This window comes from Solea solea, chromosome 3 (assembly GCF_958295425.1).
Source record: "Solea solea chromosome 3, fSolSol10.1, whole genome shotgun sequence".
NCBI lineage: Eukaryota > Metazoa > Chordata > Actinopteri > Pleuronectiformes > Soleidae > Solea > Solea solea.
In genome coordinates this window covers 30,252,015-30,273,658 of record NC_081136.1, presented here as the reverse complement: position 1 = coordinate 30,273,658, position 21,644 = coordinate 30,252,015, and the positions used below count along the sequence as shown (strand labels likewise).

The 21,644-nt window shown below is 43.6% G+C and overlaps 1 protein-coding gene across 2 annotated transcripts; it reads left to right on the top strand.

Annotated features, from left to right (window-relative positions):
* The first annotated feature begins 148 nt into the window (after positions 1-148).
* LOC131456535 (YY1-associated factor 2-like) lies at positions 149-21,196 on the top strand. 2 transcript variants are annotated; one of them, XM_058624949.1, is made up of 4 exons: positions 149-313; positions 1,591-1,716; positions 16,608-16,763; positions 16,912-21,196. In XM_058624949.1, exons 1-4 carry the CDS (start codon positions 156-158, stop codon positions 17,165-17,167), a joined length of 696 nt encoding a protein of 231 aa, XP_058480932.1. In that variant the 5' UTR covers positions 149-155; the 3' UTR covers positions 17,168-21,196. The 2 variants fall into 2 exon arrangements, with proteins under 2 accessions (XP_058480932.1, XP_058480933.1); XM_058624950.1 differs by lacking the exon at positions 149-313 and adding an exon at positions 349-1,194.
* Positions 21,197-21,644: the final 448 nt, after the last annotated feature.

Sequence of the window (21,644 nt, the reverse complement as noted above, 5' to 3'; positions counted from 1 at the left end):
GCCACAATCCAGGCATCAGTGATGTGCTGTCCTTGAAATGAAGAGTTGCGGGAACCCCGAGCTTCCTGCTCTCCCCCGTCTCTCCATGTTCGCTAGGGATCATGGTCTTTGGAGTCGGCTTGCGTCAACACGCAGACAAAGCGAGGGATTCCCTGATGTCTTTAACGCGTCTGTGCGGCATGTCTGCAGCGAGCGAGGCCAACACAAAGATGGAGGGGTGTGATGATGAAAGCACAGTGAACGGATGTGAGTGGGCTCGTGTTCACGCCAGGCTGCTGCTGCTGCAGACGCTGTCGGAAATGGACATTAAAAGGTTTGGAGCTCGTGGCAATGACAATTCATGATTCAAGATTGCTTTTTATTGCCAGTAGAAACGTGTGCAAACACACGCACACACACATAGAAAAGAAAAGAATGACATGCAAATAAAATGTATAACACATAAATAAAAGAAAGCGACGACTAGTACTCATTATTATTAATGAAATGCATTTGTTATTGTCAACTGCTGCGGTTACATTCGTGTCATTTTCATTCCAGTATTTTTCACTTCCGGGATAATTAAGTAGCCAAAGTGAGTCAATAATGTTTAAAAACGTTAAACGTTTACATTAAATAGGTCATTGTCCTTATCAGTATGCCCGTTTAAATATAATAATACATTTTATTTACATTTTGAGCATGTTATTTTCGGTCATTATCGTTACCTGCATGTCTTTTGTCTTTTTATTTTCGCGATGAAAGTCATTAATATATTATATTAAAACAGTGCTGCAGTAATGGATTAGAATGTACATAAAGCTGCAGTTGTATTAACATATATGCAGATGTGGAGCACAGCCCCTCCTTCGTGGAGCTTTGATGGAATAACAGCGTATTACTGGTTATTACCAAATAACAACACGGTTATGAGCCCAATAACACAAAAATACCAGCTCACAGAGGGAACGTGAAGGCAACAACGATTCATCAAGATGAATGTCAGCCTCGGGAAGTAACCCGGCCTCTGATTGGCCGCGGTGCGTCACGTGACCATTTCCCAAGCGGAGTTTCCACGACAGCTGGAAGCCGAGCGGCACAGACGCATCGCGTCTTCTTTTGCTGAAATTGTCGGAAATAACGCGACTTTGTGCTCGTCTCAGCGCCTTCACAGGAACCCTGGTCTGGCATGGGCGACAAGAGGAGTCCCACAAGGTAACAAAAATGAAACACCCACTCGCTGTGTCCCGAATATTCAAGCTAGGAGAGGGAGCGGTAATCGGCGAGCGCACTGGAAAAAAAAGGCTTTTTCTTCACCGTGTCTCTCTCTCTCCCTCGCTCGCTCTCTGCTTTTGAGTGTGTGCGCGCGTGCGAGATGCACGCGCGGGGGTGTTAAAACCTCATCGCCAATTACAGTGTCGGATCTCAGCGCGCTCGCAGATGATTTCCTAAATCCTACAAGGCTGATTTACCCAGATGTTTTCTATCGATTGTCTGACATGGAAGCGATCTCAACTCACTCCTCTTGTCTCCATTTCTCCCCTACAACATTCTAATCTTACTCCTCCTCCTCCTCCTTATTAATCTTATTTACATTTTACTGTTTTAAAGGCCGAAGCGTCAACCGAAGCCCTCCTCCGACGAGGGGTTTTGGGACTGCAGCGTGTGCACATACAAGAACACGGCCGAGGCTTTCAAGTGCATGATGTGTGATGTGAGGAAGGGCACTTCAACAAGGTAAGACGATGGATGGATCTGAGCTTCCTCGCATTTTTAGTGACTTCCAGTGTGTATGTTTGGGTGGGAGGGGTCCTCGGGGACCCAGTTGCTCCTCTTATAACTCCACTTAAACAAACTGTTCTACCTGTTCCTTAAGAAAATGGGCTTAACGTAGCACATGTATGCACTCACCGGCCACTTCTTTAAGAAATTGTGTGTACCTAATAAAGTGACCAGTGTCTACTGCTGTTGTAACACATCTGCTTTAAGGTTTGAGGTGTTGTGTGTTGGTCAGAAATGGTCTTCTGCATACCTTAGTGCTAATGAGTGGTTAGTTGAGTTACTGCTGACTCTCTCTTAGAGATGGCTCAGTACCACAGACCATATATGAAACACTCAGTGCGCTTACGTGCATGTTAAAAGTTAGGGCTGAACAATTAGTCCAAATGTTATCGAAACCGCAACACGGACTGAAGAGAACATCGTGGTTTCTCACACATTTGCAAAGATAGCGCACGGTAATCGTTTTGAATGTGTTATTCAAATAAAAATGAGAATAGTGCCAGTCTCTCTCATATCGCAATAGCAATTTCAGTCAAATCAATCGCAATTAGATATTTATTCAGCCTTATTAAAAGTCAGATTTGACCGACTAAAATCGAGCTAGTCTTAGTCGGACTAACATACTTGGATGACGCGATTCATAGTCCGATTACTCTTGCACGTATACGCTTAGTCGGACTGGAGTCGGACTTGGTGTTCTGTACATGCACCGAAATGTCCTGCCAGGAAGTAAAAGGAGATGATCTACGTATAAACAACAGTACTGTTGCTGGAAATCATACGGTGGCGTCTTTCTTTCGGACAACACAGCAACCACGAGAGCCATGCTCGATCTAATTTGTATCACGATTAATTCAGCAGGTACAAAACCTACAGAACCACAGCACGGTCCAGCTCACCGTTTGCCGTTTGTTTTTCTGTGACTGATTCAAATCGCTCTAGCTTGTAGAGAGATACAGCGCCACCTACTACTTCTACTCCGCATGTTTACTCGGACTCGGCATGTTGTCCGGTTGCCTGTCTTAGTCGGACTACCGCCTTAGCCCACTTGAACTGTGCTTGTAAACGTACTGACTGATGTCCTCGTTTGGTTTCCTCCTTGAAGCCAACCAGGAAATACGAATTATTGAACAGCCGCTAGGGGGCGACTCTGCCGTTTGCACAAAGAACTCCTTTGAATGGAAGTCTACGGGGAAGTGATCCTACTTCCCACTCGATTTATAACGTCAGTAGACATTTTCCTGAGACGTTTATGGTCTCAACTGTGAGTTTCAGGTCTTCTTCAATAGAACACAGTGTCGATTTTGTAAGTTGTGTTCCCATTTAGAAGACAATAGATGAGCACTGCACCACTGAGTGGACATCATGTGTGATTGACAGCTGGTATTGTTCAATAGGAGCCTGGTTGCAAGTAATTTCTGGTTGTAGATCATCAATACGATGCTAACCGAACCGCGAAGCTTGAGGCCTCAAACTTGAGTTCAGAGTTCCATGGGTGAGGAGACGAATGATTGCCACGTTGTACGATACCACTTTTTCTAATATCACAGCCTCGAGTATCTACTGATACCAATGTGATACTGTGCTTTTTTTAAAGAACTCACTTGTTTAGCTTTTTTCATTCTTTCCCAAAATAAGTCCACATAGAAACACATGATCGCTGCAGAAATGTGCATTTCTATCTTGCATTCAGGTCTCATGATAATGGTGGCACATGTCTCTTTATAGCCTGTGCTCAGGGAAGCATTTATGTAATATTTAGGACTGATACAGATACTTAATATTGCATTGCCTCATCCCTACTTTCTACCATTTTCACCAGTCTGGTCATTCTCCTCTGACCTCTGGCCTCAAACAAGGTATTTTATTCCTCGCGAAACTGCCACTTTCTGGATATTTTTTTTTATAATTTTCAGACGATTTTCTGTAAACTCGAGAGGCTTGTGTGTGTGTGAGAATCCCAGTAGATCAGCAGTTTATGAAATACCTAAGAGCAGCAGGTCTTCTTCACCCTGCCTACATGCCTAAATGATTGGCTAATTAGATATTTGCAATGACAAGTAGGTCAGCATGTGTAAATTGGCCGGTGAGTGTATCGTCATAAATTCAAATGCTCCAAATGCAGTTCAAACATAAACATAACCATGGTGCCTGTGTTTTTCTACATTTATTTCTCCTATATTGATGTTTCCCCTCTTACAGGCAACATGTTTATTTGTTAGTCCTTGTCGGCTCACATCTCCTCTCGGCTGCGCATTAGTCTCCATGTGCCGTGCCCAAGTGCTAACACTGACCTCAGTGAGATGAGGGACAGGCGTGGTGCTCTCTTTAAGCACACACATCAATCTTGTTGCCCTGGAGATATTCGCAAGAGGGAGGTGGCGCCGTGGGGAGTGTGTGTGTGTGTGTGTGTGTGTGTGTGTGTGTGTGGGGGGGGGGGTTACACGGGTACTCAAGCATACAAATACACAGAATGTATGTGCTCACACACACACACACACACACGCACACACGGTGCCCTCTGCGCATGAGGTGTCTTTTTTGAGCAGGAAATGACCTATTCCTGAGAGGAGTTCAAGATCAGGATGAAAAAACAAGCAGACGTAGAAGGATCAAGGCCGTTTCCTCCTGTTATTAACGAACTCTTGTGTTGTTATATGATCTCCGCCTTTAATGCTCCACTAATGACCCTCTTCCGCATTAGCACAACTTCCCTTTCCCGGTGATTTAACTCCCTACAAAAAGACAACAACAACCACAACACGTCGGTTTTCAGGACTGTTGCGTCATGTTGGCACAAGTGCAAACTGCACAGTGTGTGTGTGTGTTTGTGCGTGTGTGTGTGTGTGTGTGGGAGGGCCAAGTTGTGAAAAGAGGTTGTCACAGCAGCTGCCAGACAGACAGCCATAGCTCATTACTATGCAACAGCTTAATCAGCCCTCTGTGACTCACACACACACACACACACACACAGATATACGGATGCACTGAACATGCATATTTTACACATAAAAACACACAAGCCGAGTTGCTGCACACGCTGACAAAAGAGAAAGCGCTTCAGACAAACTGTTGTCACCGGGTCTGGCTTCCTTGCGCTTGCGAGTGGCGATTGCCGACGATGCTTCACTCGCTTGCGCCGTGCTGTGTTTCCATAACAAACAAGCAGCCGGCAGCTTTGCCAACAAACTGTCCAAACATCCACCGAAAGCTTTGTCCTCCCCATCTGGACATTTTTCTCGGGGAGGTAAAACTGCAAGGACACGGGGAGGCCCATGAATTTCCCGCTACACCCTTGACACCCGGTGCCAGAGTGTGCATGAGGAAGTCTTATTTAATGTTAATAGCTCCCCCATCTTTCCCGCTGCAGTGCCGCAGAAGTGAAGTAGTAGTAATAGTAGTAGTAGTAGTAGTAGGAGGAGAAGGTAGTACAGTTGTACAGATCCTACGTAAGCACTCAAACACGGGGGCTAATGCTGCGACAGCAAAATGGCCACACAGGTGGTCGCTGCTGTTAATGAGCAAACACAACAGACAAGTGGGTTTTCTCAGTGGGCGAGGTGAAAGCGCCAAAGGGCAAAACAACACGCAGAATATTAATGCGGGGACATGGCAACATTTTCTCGCCGCCGAGTAAACAAGCATGACTAAACTGGAACTGTGAAGTAATGTATTCATACACGGCCCAGTGCAGCCATTAGGAGCATCCGCTGGACAGAGTGAGGCCTCGCTCACACTAACACCAGTGTGTACACGCAGGGGTTGTTGAACCTGGGTCAGCCCACTAAAAAGTGGGAATAGTTGTCATTCCTATTTCCAGCGGTTGGTCTGCCCTGTGGTCTCTAGTCCCCCCCCCACCCCCCCATCATCTCTGTGTCCCTTTTGCATGAAATGTCATGGAGCAAAAGCAATGGAAACATAACAAGTTGGAAGAAGAAGACGAAAACGCCAACACTATTTTGTGTCTTGTGTTCAGTTTCATTCAAACTGAACAGAAAGTAAAAGAGTACCACTCAAAACCGCTTTACACTACACTACACTACACTATTGCATCGTGTACAGCGTTTCCTTTCATACTCATCCACACGCCGTCACGAGCAACTTGAGGTTAAGTGTCTGCCCCGGAGACACAAACGGCATGTACACGAGGAGAGCTAGCTGGAAATTAGAACCCCTGACCTTTACATTTGAAAGACGACTCACTCTATCCCTTATACGCCATCGCCCTGAAACAATTAATCGATTACTAAATTAATTGACAGCTATTTTGATAATCGATAATCGATCGGTTTGAAGCTTTTTTCATGATTAAAACAAGATTTCCTATTCATATTCATATATAGTATAGTATTTTATATTTCTTTGCTCTGGATAACAAAGAAATCATTTCAAGTGAATCATTTTGGTGTGTGGATAAAGCAAGACATTTGAGAACCGGTTTGACGAACACCGATCAACATTTTTTAAGGTTTTCTGGTATTTTATATACCAAAACGATGAATCGATTATGAATATAATCGTTACTTGCAGCTCTAATGAGTTGAAAAGTTAAGATGTAAGATTGACTGGAAACAGCTAGAAGATGAGTTTGCATCTTTAACGCTGTGCCAGAAACGACGGCATGGCAAAAAAAGAAATGAAGCAGACAATAAAGAAACACACATGCTCACACAGGTCTTGCAGTTCCATTAATACCTCCGGGAGCTAGCGCCAATAAAAACCTGCTTTTTTTATTGCAGTCATTTGACCCGGGAGTGAATGTCAATTAAAAACATTCTCACCGGTCAAAAAGCTGTTAAAACACAGATTTTAACGGCTTGTTTGACCAGTGGGGATGTCCTGAAGGTCACAGGTCGGACGGCGAGGTTGGCTTCAGTGGGAAGTGGCTTAAAAGTCAATGAAATGCTCGCCGAGAATTAATCGAACGCATAAAATGTCTCCTTTCCTGTCAGGATCGGTGTGTTCCGAGCAAGTGCGAGAGGCGATGGAAGCTGAAAAAACGGGGACATTTTTAGGACAGAGTAGAGAGGGATTTGAAGAGGAAGAGAGTTTGTATGTGTGTGTGTGTGTGTGTGTGTGTAGCCACCAGTATATGAAGATTAATGCATCGTGAAGCTGAGGTGTGAGGTGTAATGGAAGAGATTTGAGACAAAGAGGGAACTGGCCGATGTCCTGCTAATTCTGCGCGCGGCTTTCGGAAACTTCTGCAGCTGGGAAACCAAAACACAAGTGGAGCACGGCATGAAAGAGAAACAAGGTTTTAATATTCTCTCTACACTCGAGTCGTTTGTGCCGATTCATGTGAAGAAATAGTTTTTGCTCCGTGACATTGAGCTGCGAGTGTTGAATTAAAAAAACACCGGCGATGAGCTCGGGGATCGCACACACACACACACACACACACACACACACACACACACACACACACACGCACTCCAGCCTCATTACCTTAAGACTTCCCTATTTGATCTTCATTGACTCTTTGGCCCCAGTCCCAGCTTTTGCAATCCGGGCGCGGTAGATCAAAATGTGTGTGTGGTACTTAAAAAAAACAAAAAAGTGGCAGTTTGATCGATGCAAGGTCACAGGTGTGATTCCCTGCATCATCCGCGGGCAGGAACTGCCCTTGAGCAAAACGTGGTTCGGCCATTACTGCGCGTCCCGGATTAGGGTGTCATGCTAATGATTAAAGACAAAGATGTGAATGCAACTGGCGAGAATGCCAAGTGAAGCGGCGCAGACAGACGCACAGTTAAATCCAAATCTAATCTGTGTGTGTGTGTCTCTCTCTCACCTCCACCCTCTGTATCTGTTCACTGAGCCGAGCTGTGACAGGTCAGGTCCACCAGGGAAGCACGTGCTTGTGCATGTGTGTGTGTGTGTGTGCAATCTCCAGTGGAGAACTTGTTTAGCAGCATTACATTTCCACATCTCAGAACAGCGAGCTCGATCATGTTTCTACTGTGTTTTCTCGCCTCCGTCTCCTCGTGTTTATGTTTGAACCTCTTTCTCCCGAGCCTGAACCCTTTTCCCTCGGCAATCTCTCCATCTCGCCCTCTCCGCCTTCGGGCACCGAACTTAACTTAAAGACAGTCCACTCGGTGACAGATTGACTGATGTGCAACGGCTTCATCGGCTCCACCTAAAACAAACAGACCCCTTTTCTCTGGCTGGCTGGGAGCATTTGGCTTGCAAAGATGTTTTTTTTTTTTAAAATCATCCTCTGCACAAGCTCATATGCAGTGTACACACCCAGAATTGACCTGTAACTGTGCATTTGGCTCAACACCAGCCGGTTTTCGTGCGGCAAAAAGACACGTGCGACAGTCTGAAATAGTGGTGTGTAACATGTTGTCTAATCAAAGGGCTGCAAGGATATCATTTTAGTAGAAAACAAATGTATACGTATGCCAATGTCCAAGGTTATGTCCTCAAATGTCTTGTTGTGTCGCCTCGACAGTCCAAAACATTAAAGGCAACACAGGAAATGGCAACGAAACGATTGAAACCTGGGGTTGATACTCACTAAAAGTACTGGGTCAGGGACCTGCTGTTAAGAGAGATGTCCATCAACTATGACGTGAGGGAGGAGCTACAGATGTCTGGAACATTATGTTTTTGAAATGGCTGGTTATAGCTGCGTCGGCACAAGGGCTTAATGAGCGGTTACGTTCCGATATCACGGTTGTGATAATGAGACATAAAAGTAGTTCTGAGCAATCCTTATATGAGATATGACTGGATTTATGTGTCCATCGTCGGTAAACGTCTAAGCGCAGCTCAAAAATATCATCATACGCTTGTGAACGAGATAAGTTGAATTCAATTTTATTGCATATCTTAAAAAAAGCACGGTAGAAGAATCGCACACAGATACTGACAATAAAACTAATGCCTTCTCAAAGCCTTTCCCCCATGAAACTAGCCAGTGATTAGTTTTAGTAGATATCATCATAAACATAAGATAGTGATCAGCCTGCTGGTGTTGCCTGACTCATGTCAAATGGCGGTTTGGAGCCGTATCAGACAGAGGGTTGTGAAATTTGGCATTAGACTCGCTCCAAATGCAGAGAGGAGTAATTATCTCTCCGTAACGTTTAATATTCTGTTCCCAGAAGAGCTGCATTACCGGAGAAAAGCGCGATTGCGGTGAAAAGTAATGCACGCTACAATGCTGCTGTATGTGCATACCATTAAGCGTTGCCTGGAGAAACAGTTCTGCAATTGAAATTTATAGAAGGAAGGTCTGCGTGTGTGCTGCATTGTTCCAGAACCATGTGTGCACGAGACGTGAATACGGGAATAAAGAGGTTTATTTGGCAATGAAAAGCAGTTACTCCAACAAAACAGATGAACATGCAGGTTTTTGAAAACATTCAAGTCGTGTTTAATGACTTGAATTTACATCTTCCCTTCAGTCACTCCTTCAATCTCAGCAATAATTTGAGATTACGATGTGAATGGCGGATGTGTTATAATCAGGGCTGTGATACGGCCAGAATATCGTTGAGGTGCTCTTTGGATGTGGCAGCAAATGCTTTGATGGTAGTCTTGAAACGTAAACAACCCCCTAAGGTGCAGTGTGGAATAAAGCCAGTGTGTGGCATATTTCCCTTGCTGTCAAAGATTAATGAAGCAACTGTTTTGTGTAGGACATGGTAAGGATACAAAAAAACACTGTATCGCATCGTGGCCTCTATATTAAGGGCCATTTATACTCCATTTTTAGCTGTTTTACATCTGTTTGTTCCAAACATGATCTCCATCACTACCCTACATACCTTTTGCACTGCTATGAGCGTTTGCACAATACTTCCTATAGAGGGCAGTTCCGAGTACCAAGTTGCAGGCCAGGCAGCAACATAGCGTCCAGTAAAATGGGTTAATTTCTATTGTTTTTAATTCGGAATAGACTGAAACGCAAGTGGATTCCGTGCCGGTGGAATGCAAGACCACTACATTTAAGTCTGGGAATTTTACTTGTTGGTGTTGCCTATTAAGGAGATCGATGACAAGCAATATTAGTATAAATGGGCCCTCAGTGGCGACTTGGTAACGCACGTTGTAGCTTAACTGTGTGGGGGAAAAAGCCAATTTACCAGACATTGCTGTGTTTTGCTGCCTGTTTTTTTTTAATGGTAGAGTTAATTTTGCATTTGTTGCAGGAGCATTTTTATTGCAGCTACACAGGATGTGTGCGTGGGGAGGGAAGAGTGCAGCAATGTTTTGGTTGTTTTGGGTTTTTTTTACAAATTGCATCAAACCTGCAGCAGCGATAAACTCGGATTATTATCGCGACCAATTAAAAAAAAGAAAAGGGTAAAATAACAGCACTATAAACAAGTGTGCTGCATGTAAAAAAAAAAAGAAGAAGAAGAAGAAGAAGCAAACTGCGTTTTTATTATCCCATCTGAATTATTACATCCTCTGTATGTCGCACGCACAGTGCATGTGGGATGTGTGGGTTACTAGTGTTGGCGCTCGCTCACGCAGCCTACAAAACCGAGAGTACACCGGGGACAATGAAGCTGCCTGTTATCACGTCAGTGCGGCTCGAGATTATGGCGACATGATAAGCCTGTAATTACTATGGTGACACTGATGCATGACATACTACCCTGTATGTGTGTGTGTGTGTGTGTGTGTGTGTGTGTGTGTCAGGGCAGGTGGGCGTTTGTGTTAGAGTGTTGGTGTGGTAGAGTGTGGCTAGCAGGCTGTAGAAGGTGTCATAAACCACAGGACGTGGAGAGCCATCTGTCTCTCTGTTTTTTACACACACACACACACACGCACACACACACAGACACACACAGGAAAGCATGTATGGGCAGGGAAAGACATTAATCACTGGGCTGGAGGAGCTCCCAGGAGCAGTCCTACAACCCGCTGATAGAAAACCTTACACACACAAAGCACCTCCACCTGAATGGAGACTGTTCAACAGGGCATAAAATCAGCTATTTCACAACGATCTTATAATCATCACAGAGCAGTAAGGTTTGTTTATGGCATCGGGCGTACACACACACACACACACACGAGTGTGTATTTGCAGTCCATCAGGTATCGTGTGGTCCGTTTGCTCATCACACAATGTACTTGACAAATGTTAGCAGGCAGTTTAAACATCGGCAGAGTCCCGTGCTGCTGACTTTGGATGCAGTAATCAGAGCTTTCTCTCAGTCGGCCATCTTGTGTCTGTTTGGTCTTCATCCTCATAACAATTGCTTTGATTAAATGTTTGCTGCGCACGCAAACTAAAATACGAGCATGACGATTTGCCCAGCCCCTCTCTCAGTGCTCCTAACTCAGTTAGTTGAGAGGTTATGTCCTGTGCTGCAGAATGGATACTTCCAAATATTAGCAAAATAATTCATTCATTTCTACATATACTGCACAGAAGTGCTAAAAATTTAAATTGCAACTGTATTTCTTTCACAACAAATTGCTATTTGGCTTAACAGTTTGTTTATTAGATCAAATAAATCACTCTGAAATACTCTATTTGGACAGAAACGCGTTTTGGAATGTAAATAATTCCTTACATGGTTCATGTACCTTTTCCCAACATCAAATTCAAGCACTTTTCAAGGATTTCCAGCACTTACTGCTGTGGTGAATTCCATATTTCAGTCAGTCAGTAATATGTGCGTTTTTTTCTACATATTTTAATAGTTGTTTTACAGACTGGGCACTAAAACACACAAGGTCTAATTTACCTTTACAGTAATCATTTTCATGTTTGTAATTGTGTCAGAAAAGCCATTAACTATGCAAGAATTAAATTAAGCAAAGCGTTTATCATGGAATAGTCACAACCAGTTGTGGCTACGGCACATTTCATCTTTGCGGAAAGCTCTTGGATGTAACACGTGACTTTTTTAAACAGTTCATAGAGCAAATGCTCCAAATAACAACTTTATTTTAAGTCAAATTCCAAACTGGCTCCAACCTTCAAAGCAAATTAAGCTTGATTTGTAGCACCAACACCGCACCCACTTCGGCGCACCTCGTCTGTAGACCTTGATGTCCTTGTACGGACGTTTCACCTGCTGATGCAGCCCTTGCAGTGGAGACGGTGGAGTTATTACAGCACATGTGTTCAGGTTTATTGTGGCCCATCCGCCAGCATGTGTAATAAAACTCGATAAATCATTTGGCAGATGCACTTTGGTGTCGCGTCCGTGTTGCACGGGGATCAAATCTGAAGCGGCAGGAAGTTTGCGGACTCGTTTTTTAATATGTAGTCCATTATAATCCTGTTTGTTTAGATTAAAAAAAAGGAACATTGGCTCGTACAGTGGTCGGCATCCCATCTGTTCAAATTGCTGAATTGCATCAAGCAGTGGTGTTGACCCCGTGTGTCCACTGTGGCAGAAACAGGACATATCTCATCACTTGAACTCCTCCAGAAAATCTGTCTCGGAGAAACATTTTCCATCTGTGACACATTCAAAAACTGGAGAGGTTATTAATATTTTGTTGCACTGTTGGACCACAGGGAGCTGCGGTTATTTGTCTGTTCACAAGCACAGGCCAGAGGAAGAGAGAAATGTAAGGTCAGTGGGTGCATCGCAAGGAGACGAGTTCCAAAAGGATAAAGAAGGGAGATAGGTCTGTGTGTGATGTGTTCGGGAAAGTCAGCCAGAGTTTCCTCGTTCAAGAGAACGCTGAGGGATCAGTGACAACGCTTGTACTTGCCAGCCATTCCAGCTCACGGGGTGAGACAAGTTCATCTTTAGCTTTAGGTTTAAAGCCGGAAAAGGACAGTTTCACATTTTTTTGCTGATGCATTCACCACCTAAATCATAACTAGCCATTTTAAAAACCTAATGCGCCATAAGTCAGCCTGCCTCATTCCAGTACACCGTCAGTGCCTGCAGAGGTTACTAAGAGTAGCGCTGCGACGATTATTTGATTACTAAATTAACAGTCAACTATTTCGACTAGTTTTTCATGAACCAAGACAAGCTCTCTGATTTTCCAGCTTCTTTAATGTGAATTTTCTGGGGGTTTTCTTTGCTCCATAAAACAAAGAAATCATTCAAACTGAATAAGTTTGGTCCATTCATGACATTTTTCAAACTTTCTCTGACATTTTTCGGACCAAACGAGTAATCAATGAATCAAGAAAATAAGCAACACATTAGTTGATTATGAAAATAATCGTTAGTTGTGCACAGATTCCCCCCCCCCCCCAAGACGCTGAAAATTAAACATTATCAATTTACATTACAGTTTCATTTTAGGCCATGTGGAATCCCGGCTACTAAAAGACCGCATGCAATTTTTTGAAATCGCCAACATTACCAGTCCAAGTCCAAGACAAGTGACCCAAAGTTGGAGTCGGCTCATTTTTAGTGGAAGTCGTAATCTACTGCCTTAGAGAAGAAATAAACGGCCCACATTTGTATAGATTGTGCTCAGTGAAGCAGTTATATGAAATGTAGAGTTTTCCGATATTATTGGATTTTACATTTTTGCATTTTCCAATATCCAATCCAGTGATTCTGATCAGTATTAGACCAATACCGATAGTATTGGATAGTACCTCCTCACAATATATCTGATTTCCTGATCACATTCCGTGGAAAATAAAAGATTGGCTGACAGACGTCCATTGTTGCCTTCACCCTCGCCTTTTTCGGATGCCTTCAAGCCGTCCTCATAATGTCCTAATTTCTCAGCGTGGGACTCCATTAGCTGCTGTAAAACAGATGGCATGAGTGGAGCAAGTATCGATTTGGCACAACGGCTCCAACGCGCACTATAAACGTCAGAGGGAATAGGCCGTTACATTAGGCACAGAAATTCCTGTTGGAATCAATAGACGGACTCACACAAAAAACGCAGGCAGTCCGCTTGTGAGGCATGCAGTGAAGGCCTAAGTGCTAAGCTAATAACTGTTTGATTGGGTTAACAGAGGCAGCTCTGTTTAGGTCTGCTGCTGCCTTGGCTGTAATATTAGTTTGTCTCCTCTTTAACCTCCGGGTTATTGAACTGGCTCCGTTGGTGAGAATCGACTTCATTGTTATGCACGGGGAGGATAGGATGTACCCAAATATGTTTATATTCGGCCCGCCGTTCGCTCCGAGGCACGGCCTTTCAGTTTCACATAAAAAAAAAGATTATTAGGTTCAGATGACATTACCCAAAAAAAAAAAAAAAAAAGATACAGTGCTCATCTGTTGCGTTAATAGGCCGCACTAATTCATGACAGGAACATCACACAGGCGCCACGTCTTCAGCTGGATTCACCAAAACAATCCCAGACCAAACGCATGGTTATGAATGAGGCAGACGCAGGCTTGGTTTTTTTCGTTTTTTGTTTTTTTGGAAGCTGCTAACATTTGTCCCGAGGGCAGGACGGTCGATTGTGTTCAGACAGCCGCTGCTCTGTGTACGAGCTCCAGCGAAATTCACAAACCCCAGACAGTGTTGCTGCAGGAGGAGTGCCGCGGTGTAAAGGATGTCAAAGAGAGCGGCAAATTACTTGCACTGGAAACAAGGACTTAGTGATGCTTTTTTTATATTTAAAGAAAAAACCTTGTCAGCAGTTCTGCCTCTTTCTGCTGACGGGACTGACATATAAGAGGATCTCTACATCTCCTCCACATCAGACAGACAGTCATGTTGGCCAAGAGACCCATTTGCATTTCACTCTCTAGCATCCCTGCATGTTCCGTGAGGGTTACTCGGTAACTCAGAGCTAAAAAAGAAAAAAAAAAAAAAAAAAAACCTCCACTCCACCGACTCCAGGAGGGACTGTTTTGAAGCCAGGGCCCAATTTAGGTCATCGCAGAACTGCTCAACAATAGCTTTGCCCCGCAGAACAAGACAGTAGCGTCGCCTTATTTACACCATTTCCTCAAAGAAACAGAACCCTCGGAGGACACCCGGGCTCTTATTTGGGCAGAAATGTGCCGCAGTGTCTGCAACACTTGGCTAAGTGCTCAGACTAATTCTCTGAATGGATCCTGTTAAAGTCCAGTACATTTGTACAGCGTGTACTTGTGCTGTGTTACACTCCTCGAATTGCTTCAGGCAAGTGCAGAGAGATTTTTTCATGGAGCGACCGCGAGTGTTTTTTAGAATTCCAGTAGGTTTTTAAAACGAGTTCCGAGACAGACCGGTCCACTAGAGTGAGACTTTTGTCTCGTCTTTGATTACACACTTTATTTTGGCATCCGTCAAGTGCCATTTACTTCATAAGCAGATCATGCATTTGATGTTATAATGTTATTTAGTACTTTTGTATAAAATACTGCACGTGCAGATATGAAATGCAGTTTGGAGAGAAAGACTTTAAGTGTTGTTCAATTAATGTTTCAGTTAAGTCAATCAATGTCATTTGTTATTAATAAACTGTTATATTTCATCAGCGGAGGCTGCACAGTCACCCTCTTACCATTAATACCAACTGTTGATGTTTTCTGGGCAATAGGTTAACTATTTTGATCAATTAAAATTTTAAAAGTGAATATTTCCTGCTTTATTTTCTTCATATAACAAAAAAAGGCAGATTAAACAACAACAAAAAAGAATTGTTAGTGGCAGCCCTGCATGAAATAACAGCTCAGTTTAGTGAATTCAGCAGAGCTTAGAACATGGAAACTGTTCTCATCATTCCCTGTGACGATCACACGGCTGTGTGTGTGTCTGTGCACAGTCATGTGCCTCAATGTGCTTTTGTGCACATGTGTGCTGGTTGCACATGTTTTTTTTTCTTTTGTATGCACACTTTGTTGTTTCGGTCAGTATTTGCATGCTGTGACGTGCAAAGGTGCAGAACGACATAACTGAGTGTGTGTGCATGCAAAGGTTGGCCCCAGGTTGCCTTGACTCACTCTACAGATATCCTTTGTCAACACCCTCACCTTTTGGCTGGGATTCAAAGCACACACACACACACTCTCACAGCAACACGATCACACAACTCGTGCAAACTACTGCAAGAGCAATTGAATAATGTATAATTCTTTTTTGACACCGATACTCCTGGAGAATGGAAATATGACTGGAAGGGGGGAACATTGAGTTCGGTATGTTCCGAATCGCTATTACTTGATATCAGATCAATGTTGTGCGGAGCCTCTATTTGAAGGCACATCCTCCTCACTTGGCAAGTGCGTAAGTGGACTGAAGCCATGAACACAACACGAGCCATTGTTGAAAAGCAGGAAGTGGGGGGGGATTGTTGCAGCAGTAATGAACAAACGTGTCAGGAGATACCAGTCGAGGCTGTCTACACTTGGACTTTAATGTTTCCCATTTGAAAAGAACGGCCTAGGATGTGACCTCCAGTCAAAATGTGACATTGGGCTTTCAGTGAAGGCTGATCCTCAGTTTTATGCATTTCTTGGCCAGTTTGCCTTTGGTTTTTGGAAGACAGAATAAGAAGGAGCATGCAGCCGTGAAATGGCGCGTACTTGTTAAGTATTCTGAGATCAGTGTATTATTCATCCCATTTGAAATTCCGATCACATCTTTGTTCTCAGCGGAGCAGATCTCGTTCTTGTCAACGTGCATCCCTGTGGGTGCAAACGCAAGCCTCTGCAGGTCTACATATCTCTCAGATGGCTGAATCCTGAGGTTTATTGTGGATGCACCCTGTGTGCGGTGCCACTTGCTGCCAGTGTGAAGAACACTTCAGCAACGCCAGCCTAACCAGCACTGGCAGCAATTATTGGTCTTGATGATGGTGGAACGTTAGCATGAAGCCATGTGTTCACTGTGATTTTCCCTCTCATTAATCTGCCACACTCTGTCTCTCCTCCTCTTTATGTCTCTCTCTCTCTCTCTCTCTCTTTACCCTCCCTCCCCCCCCCCCCCCCTCCCCGGATCAGGAAACCTCGTCCCGTCTCCCAGCTTGTCTCGCAGCAGCAGGTAACGCAGCAGTTTGTGTTACCCTCGCAGCCCAAGAAGGAAAAAAAGGAACGGGTGGAGAGGGAAAAGAGCGACAGAGAGCCGGCGCTCAAGAAGAACAGTCACAAGAAGATGAGGTAAGCAAACTGACACCATTTTGGGGCATCAGCAGGAACCTGATACCAAAAGGGATGAAGGGGTAAAACACTAGAACCTATATATGTTAAATTTAAAACACTTTAAACACATGACCTAAAAACACCTTCTTTTATTGTCTCTCATCAGGCCAAGATTAAAAAACATTGACAGGAGCAGCGCCCAGCACCTGGAGGTGACAGTTGGGGACCTGACGGTCATCATAACAGACTTTAAGGAGAAGGTCAAGCCCTCGTCCACCTCGGCAACGTCCTCCAGTGCTGCGTCGTCGGTGGTCGACCACCACAGCCAAAATGGCTCCAGCTCAGAAAACACAGAGAAGGGGCTTTCCCGTTCTTCCTCACCCCGGGGCGAAGGGAGCTCAGTCAACGGCGAATCCCACTGAGTCACCCCCCCCCCCCCCCCCTTCAAATCCCCCCCTCCCCCCATCCACAGTCTCATCCGCAAGTCACTGGAAAGGAATCCTTACTTTCATGTTTGAGCTGCACAACACTTTTTATGTTCACTTCCCTCTGGATTTGTGACAGAGGGAGGTGCCAACCCGTCAGATTCCACAGGTTTAAATCATTTGAAAAGATTCTCCACGTTTAGAAAGCAATATGAAATGTCCCAAGCTTCATCTTAAAAAAGTTGCAGTAGCCGACATCACAAGTCAGCGTTTCGACCGTGTGCTGGGGACTCTCGGTTCGACTCCAGCTGCACCTGCCTTTCTGAGATTTCATCGTTTTTCCATATTTTTGTCCAACCAAATGTGCAGCCCCCACCCGTGGTATCATCTTCAGTGGCAGGCAGAATGACCTTTTCTCCCCCCTGTGGAATTCTCAGCCTCTGTCTGGATTCTTTACCTACCTGTCATAAACCTGAAGCCTCTAGTACACAGTGTCCTTTCACTGAACTTTCACTCCGACAGTGTACCTCCAACTCCTGATCTTGATGCTCCCAAGCTTTTACTTCTGAACTGTGTCTCCCGATGAGTGACTTTTTTTTCGACACAGCGTAGTTGCCACACCTCCGGCACCAGTCGTTGATTCGCATCATGTTTGGAGCAGCTCGTTTAGTTCAGTCATGCTTATGTCGTACGTAATGGGACAGATAAAGTACAGCAGATGATTTTTAAAAGGTTAATACCGGTGTCATTTTTCTTGTTCAAATTTGTGCCACGGTCACTGCGAGACGGTTATTTTTCTAACTTGGCCGACCATTCGATGTGTTCATTATCTTTACGATCACTAGCGAACTCGCAGTGCGGAACTTTAATCACCTCCTCTCGCAGTTAAGGTAATGACACAAACACGGTTGTGCTCTTAAGCTGTACAGCATGCCCATGCCTTTGATCAAGTTCTCTCTGAAAGCTGAATTTCTTTTCTTCTTTTTTTTTTTTAAAACAGAGCAGCAGAAACGTATCTTGGATGCTACCGCTAGTAGCTATAGAATTCCATATCACTAAGGCTGTCACCTTATCTTTCAAAATCCCATTAATCTGGAGCTCATAGTTTGTGTTACCTTAGCAAGGGCTTGAATGTTCTGACCATTCATTTATGCGCAAACCCCGCATTCCAGCGTTAGGTGATATTTTTGATATAAAACATAGGAAGAAATTGTGATTTTGGAAAAAAAAAAAACGTTAACTGGCTAGCAATTTGTTTTTAGTTTCCACACCTCCACGTACTTGTAGCCCAAACATCGATCCTTCATGTCCGGCAAACCATTTCAGAGAGGCTGCTTTTACTTCCTGTCTAGCATGAAACGGCACATTTGCAATTAGCGAGCAGCTAATAGAGAAAGTCTTTACCAGATACTAGATAACTAGCAAGGTATTTTGTCAAGCTGTTATTCTGCCTTTAAACCCATGCTGCCCAACATAGAACTAGAAAGAGTTGCAGCGCATTACGCTCCATGTGGACAACTTATGTGGCTGAGACATAACAGAGAACTGGCTAGCTAATTGTTTTTAGTTTCCACACCTCCACGTACTTGTAGCTCGAACATCGATCCTTCATGTCCGGCAAACCATTTCAGAGAGTCTGCTTTTACTTCCTGTCTAGCATGAAACGGCACATTTGCAATTAGCGATTAGCTAATAGAGAAAGTCTTTACCAGATACTAGATAACTAGCAAGGTATTTTGTCAAGCTGTTATTCTGCCTTTAAACCAATGCTGCCCAACATAGAACAACTCAATGTGAACAACTTATGTGGCCGAGACAACAGAGAGACAAACCACTCAAAGAATCGCCCGTTTTCAGCAGCGCTGTCGCTAAATACACCAGAATCCTCTGTTAAATATTGAGATTTTAGAAATTTCCTTGCTAAATGTTGGAGATTAACGCATATTTTCTGGATTTTTTGAGTCTTTTTAACTGGTTTACAGTTAAAAAGACATCCAAGGTGGGATACAGCCTGGACAGGTCGCCAGTCATTCCTCGCAGGGCAAGCACACACAGAGACAAACAACCTTTCACCCTCACATTCACACCTATGGTCAATTTAGAGTGTCCATGTAACCCAACTGTGGGATGTAGCCGGAGAGAACCCCCGCAGACATGGGGAAAAAACATGCAAACTCCACCCAGAGGCCCATGGTAAATCCAGGATTTGAACTGGCTTCTTGCTGTGAGGCAACTGTGTGACCCCTCTTGAGGAATCCCATGATGGCAAGTACACAACTCTGTAACTTGTATCCTGTTTTGGGCCAAATTCAATACATTCTATACACACTTTTTAAGCCCTAGTGACCTCTGAAAGTGCACTTTTGGCTTTCTTCCCATTCCCTTAGATGGGAGCCTGGTCTAGTTAGCCTGTAATAACTACCCAGGGGTATTGCCAAGATGGCTGCTTCATAAAGAGACTTACATATAAGGACTTGGGTCATGCTTTTACCCATTTTACTGAAAATACACTATGTCCACAGAGCCTTTTACTAACCACGTTTATTGTTGATGGCATGATTTCAGCATTTTCACAGCCTTCCAAATTCACATCATTGGATCCCTGCTTTTATTTTCTATAAATAGGAGCCAATTTTTGAGTCCATTTTCCGTTCACTGCTGTAAATTTTGTCTAAGAAACGGTGAAGGAGCAACCGTCGGCTAACTGCGGAAGACGTGGAAGCTGCGAATGGCACCGGTATTGTCCCTTTAATCTCTGCTGCACAAATGGAACTGTCCCAGTGGGAAAACCACAGTGCGCTCACACTGTTCTGCTGCCACGGAGGACCCAGTTTTGGACCCAGGAGGGTGCTTGTACAACTGAAAAGGGGTTCTTTGAGCTCTGGACATATTTATGAGCTATATAGAGGACATCCTATGGTGTGATGGGACGTCACAAACTGTTTTGACTTCCTCCGTTTTGATGATACAAAGTAGAGGAAACTTTAGAGTATACTAAACTCCCAGCAGAACTATAGATCAACCTAACGTCACAATAACTTATAAAAAACCTGTAGATTAACTACACAAATAAAATGAATATTTCTAAAAAAAAAATAAAAAAAATATTGTACTACAATGTCTTGACGTGGCTGTATTATCCATCATATCAGTGTTATTGACTTTTGTTTTTTTTTACTTAAAAAAACACTTTAGCACACATGGGGAGAGCTGTCAAAGCATGATAATACTACAGTCTGTATATTGTGGGACAGGTAATGTCTCTTAGTTTGTTAGTTATCGTTTAATGTGTCAGATGTACTCTCGTAGGTGCACTACACTAGCTGGGACTAGGTGTGTGGGCTTGTGAGAATTGTTCAGACAGACATTTGTTATTTGGTTGTTACCGAAAATGGAGGACACTAAACATGTGTGTGAGTGTCATGCATTGATATGTTTTTGCTTGTTTTCTTTTGGTTTGGTTTGCTTTGCCATGCTCAATGTGTGAACTGTTTATTACTTGTCTGAATAAGAAAATAAGAAAAAGAAAAAAAGTCCTGTTCTTATGCTCACGGTTTTATTTTTTTATTTTTTGGTCACTTTTCTTTACACGCAGATGCGCATACACACCCTTTAAATGTTTGTTTGCCCCCCTTTTAAAGCAGGGTACTTTTTATTTTATTGTGCATTATAGCTCCACCTGGTGAATGACTCATAACTTGCTGCTCATCTTCAGCTGTGCATGAATGTTCAGAGTTTACATAACAGATGGGGCCCATCAGGCAGCTCAGCATGCCCACCTTTTCATTTAATTTTTTTTTACAATTTTTTTTGCTTAGCCATGCAATAGTTGAGGCATAAATATTCACGACATACATATATATGAAGGAGTAGCTATTAACATATAGGGTATGGTTTACACATGAATGGATTAACCACAACATCAGTTAATAACCTTGTTTTCCCCCCTCACTAAATGAAAATACAATTGACGTTCTGCTGTTTGTCTAATGCAGCCACCTCAATAAAGACGACCAGTCACTTGAAGCCAGGCTGAATGAGTCTTTTCAGAGGTGGAATCAATTCAAAGCAAAGTTGTTGCCGAGAGAGACTTGGGGGGGCGGGGTGAGGGGTCAAACTTAGCTGATGGATCCCACCCTTCCCCCATGTTAAGGGGTCTCGACCTCCTGCCTCTGTTGCATGAAGAGCGTCAAGAGAAACGTTTTAAAGAAAGACAAGAACCGGATGTTTGTTCTTGCCTTCAACATAAAAGCACGAGAACCTGGGATGTGGGGAAGTGGGTGCACAGAGAAAAGGCTGAGGAAAATCGTCATGGACAATAATAGTAATGTAAAATATGTTGCCATACAGTTAAAAGACAACACATTTGATATTATTTCACCACCAGAAATGTCCTTAAAGTATGACCTCATACATAAACATGGTACTTTGACACACGTGTCTTTTAAAAATCTGATCGGAGGAATCCTAAAAT

Bases quoted from the DNA above. Each gene is read 5' to 3' on its own strand.
- LOC131456535 (XM_058624949.1), top strand. From the start codon at position 156: ATGTCTTTAACGCGTCTGTGCGGCATGTCTGCAGCGAGCGAGGCCAAC. The intron at 314-1,590 runs GTTTGGAGCTCG...ACTGTTTTAAAG, and splicing joins TCGGAAATGGACATTAAAAG to GCCGAAGCGTCAACCGAAGC. The intron at 16,764-16,911 runs GTAAGCAAACTG...GTCTCTCATCAG, and splicing joins AACAGTCACAAGAAGATGAG to GCCAAGATTAAAAAACATTG.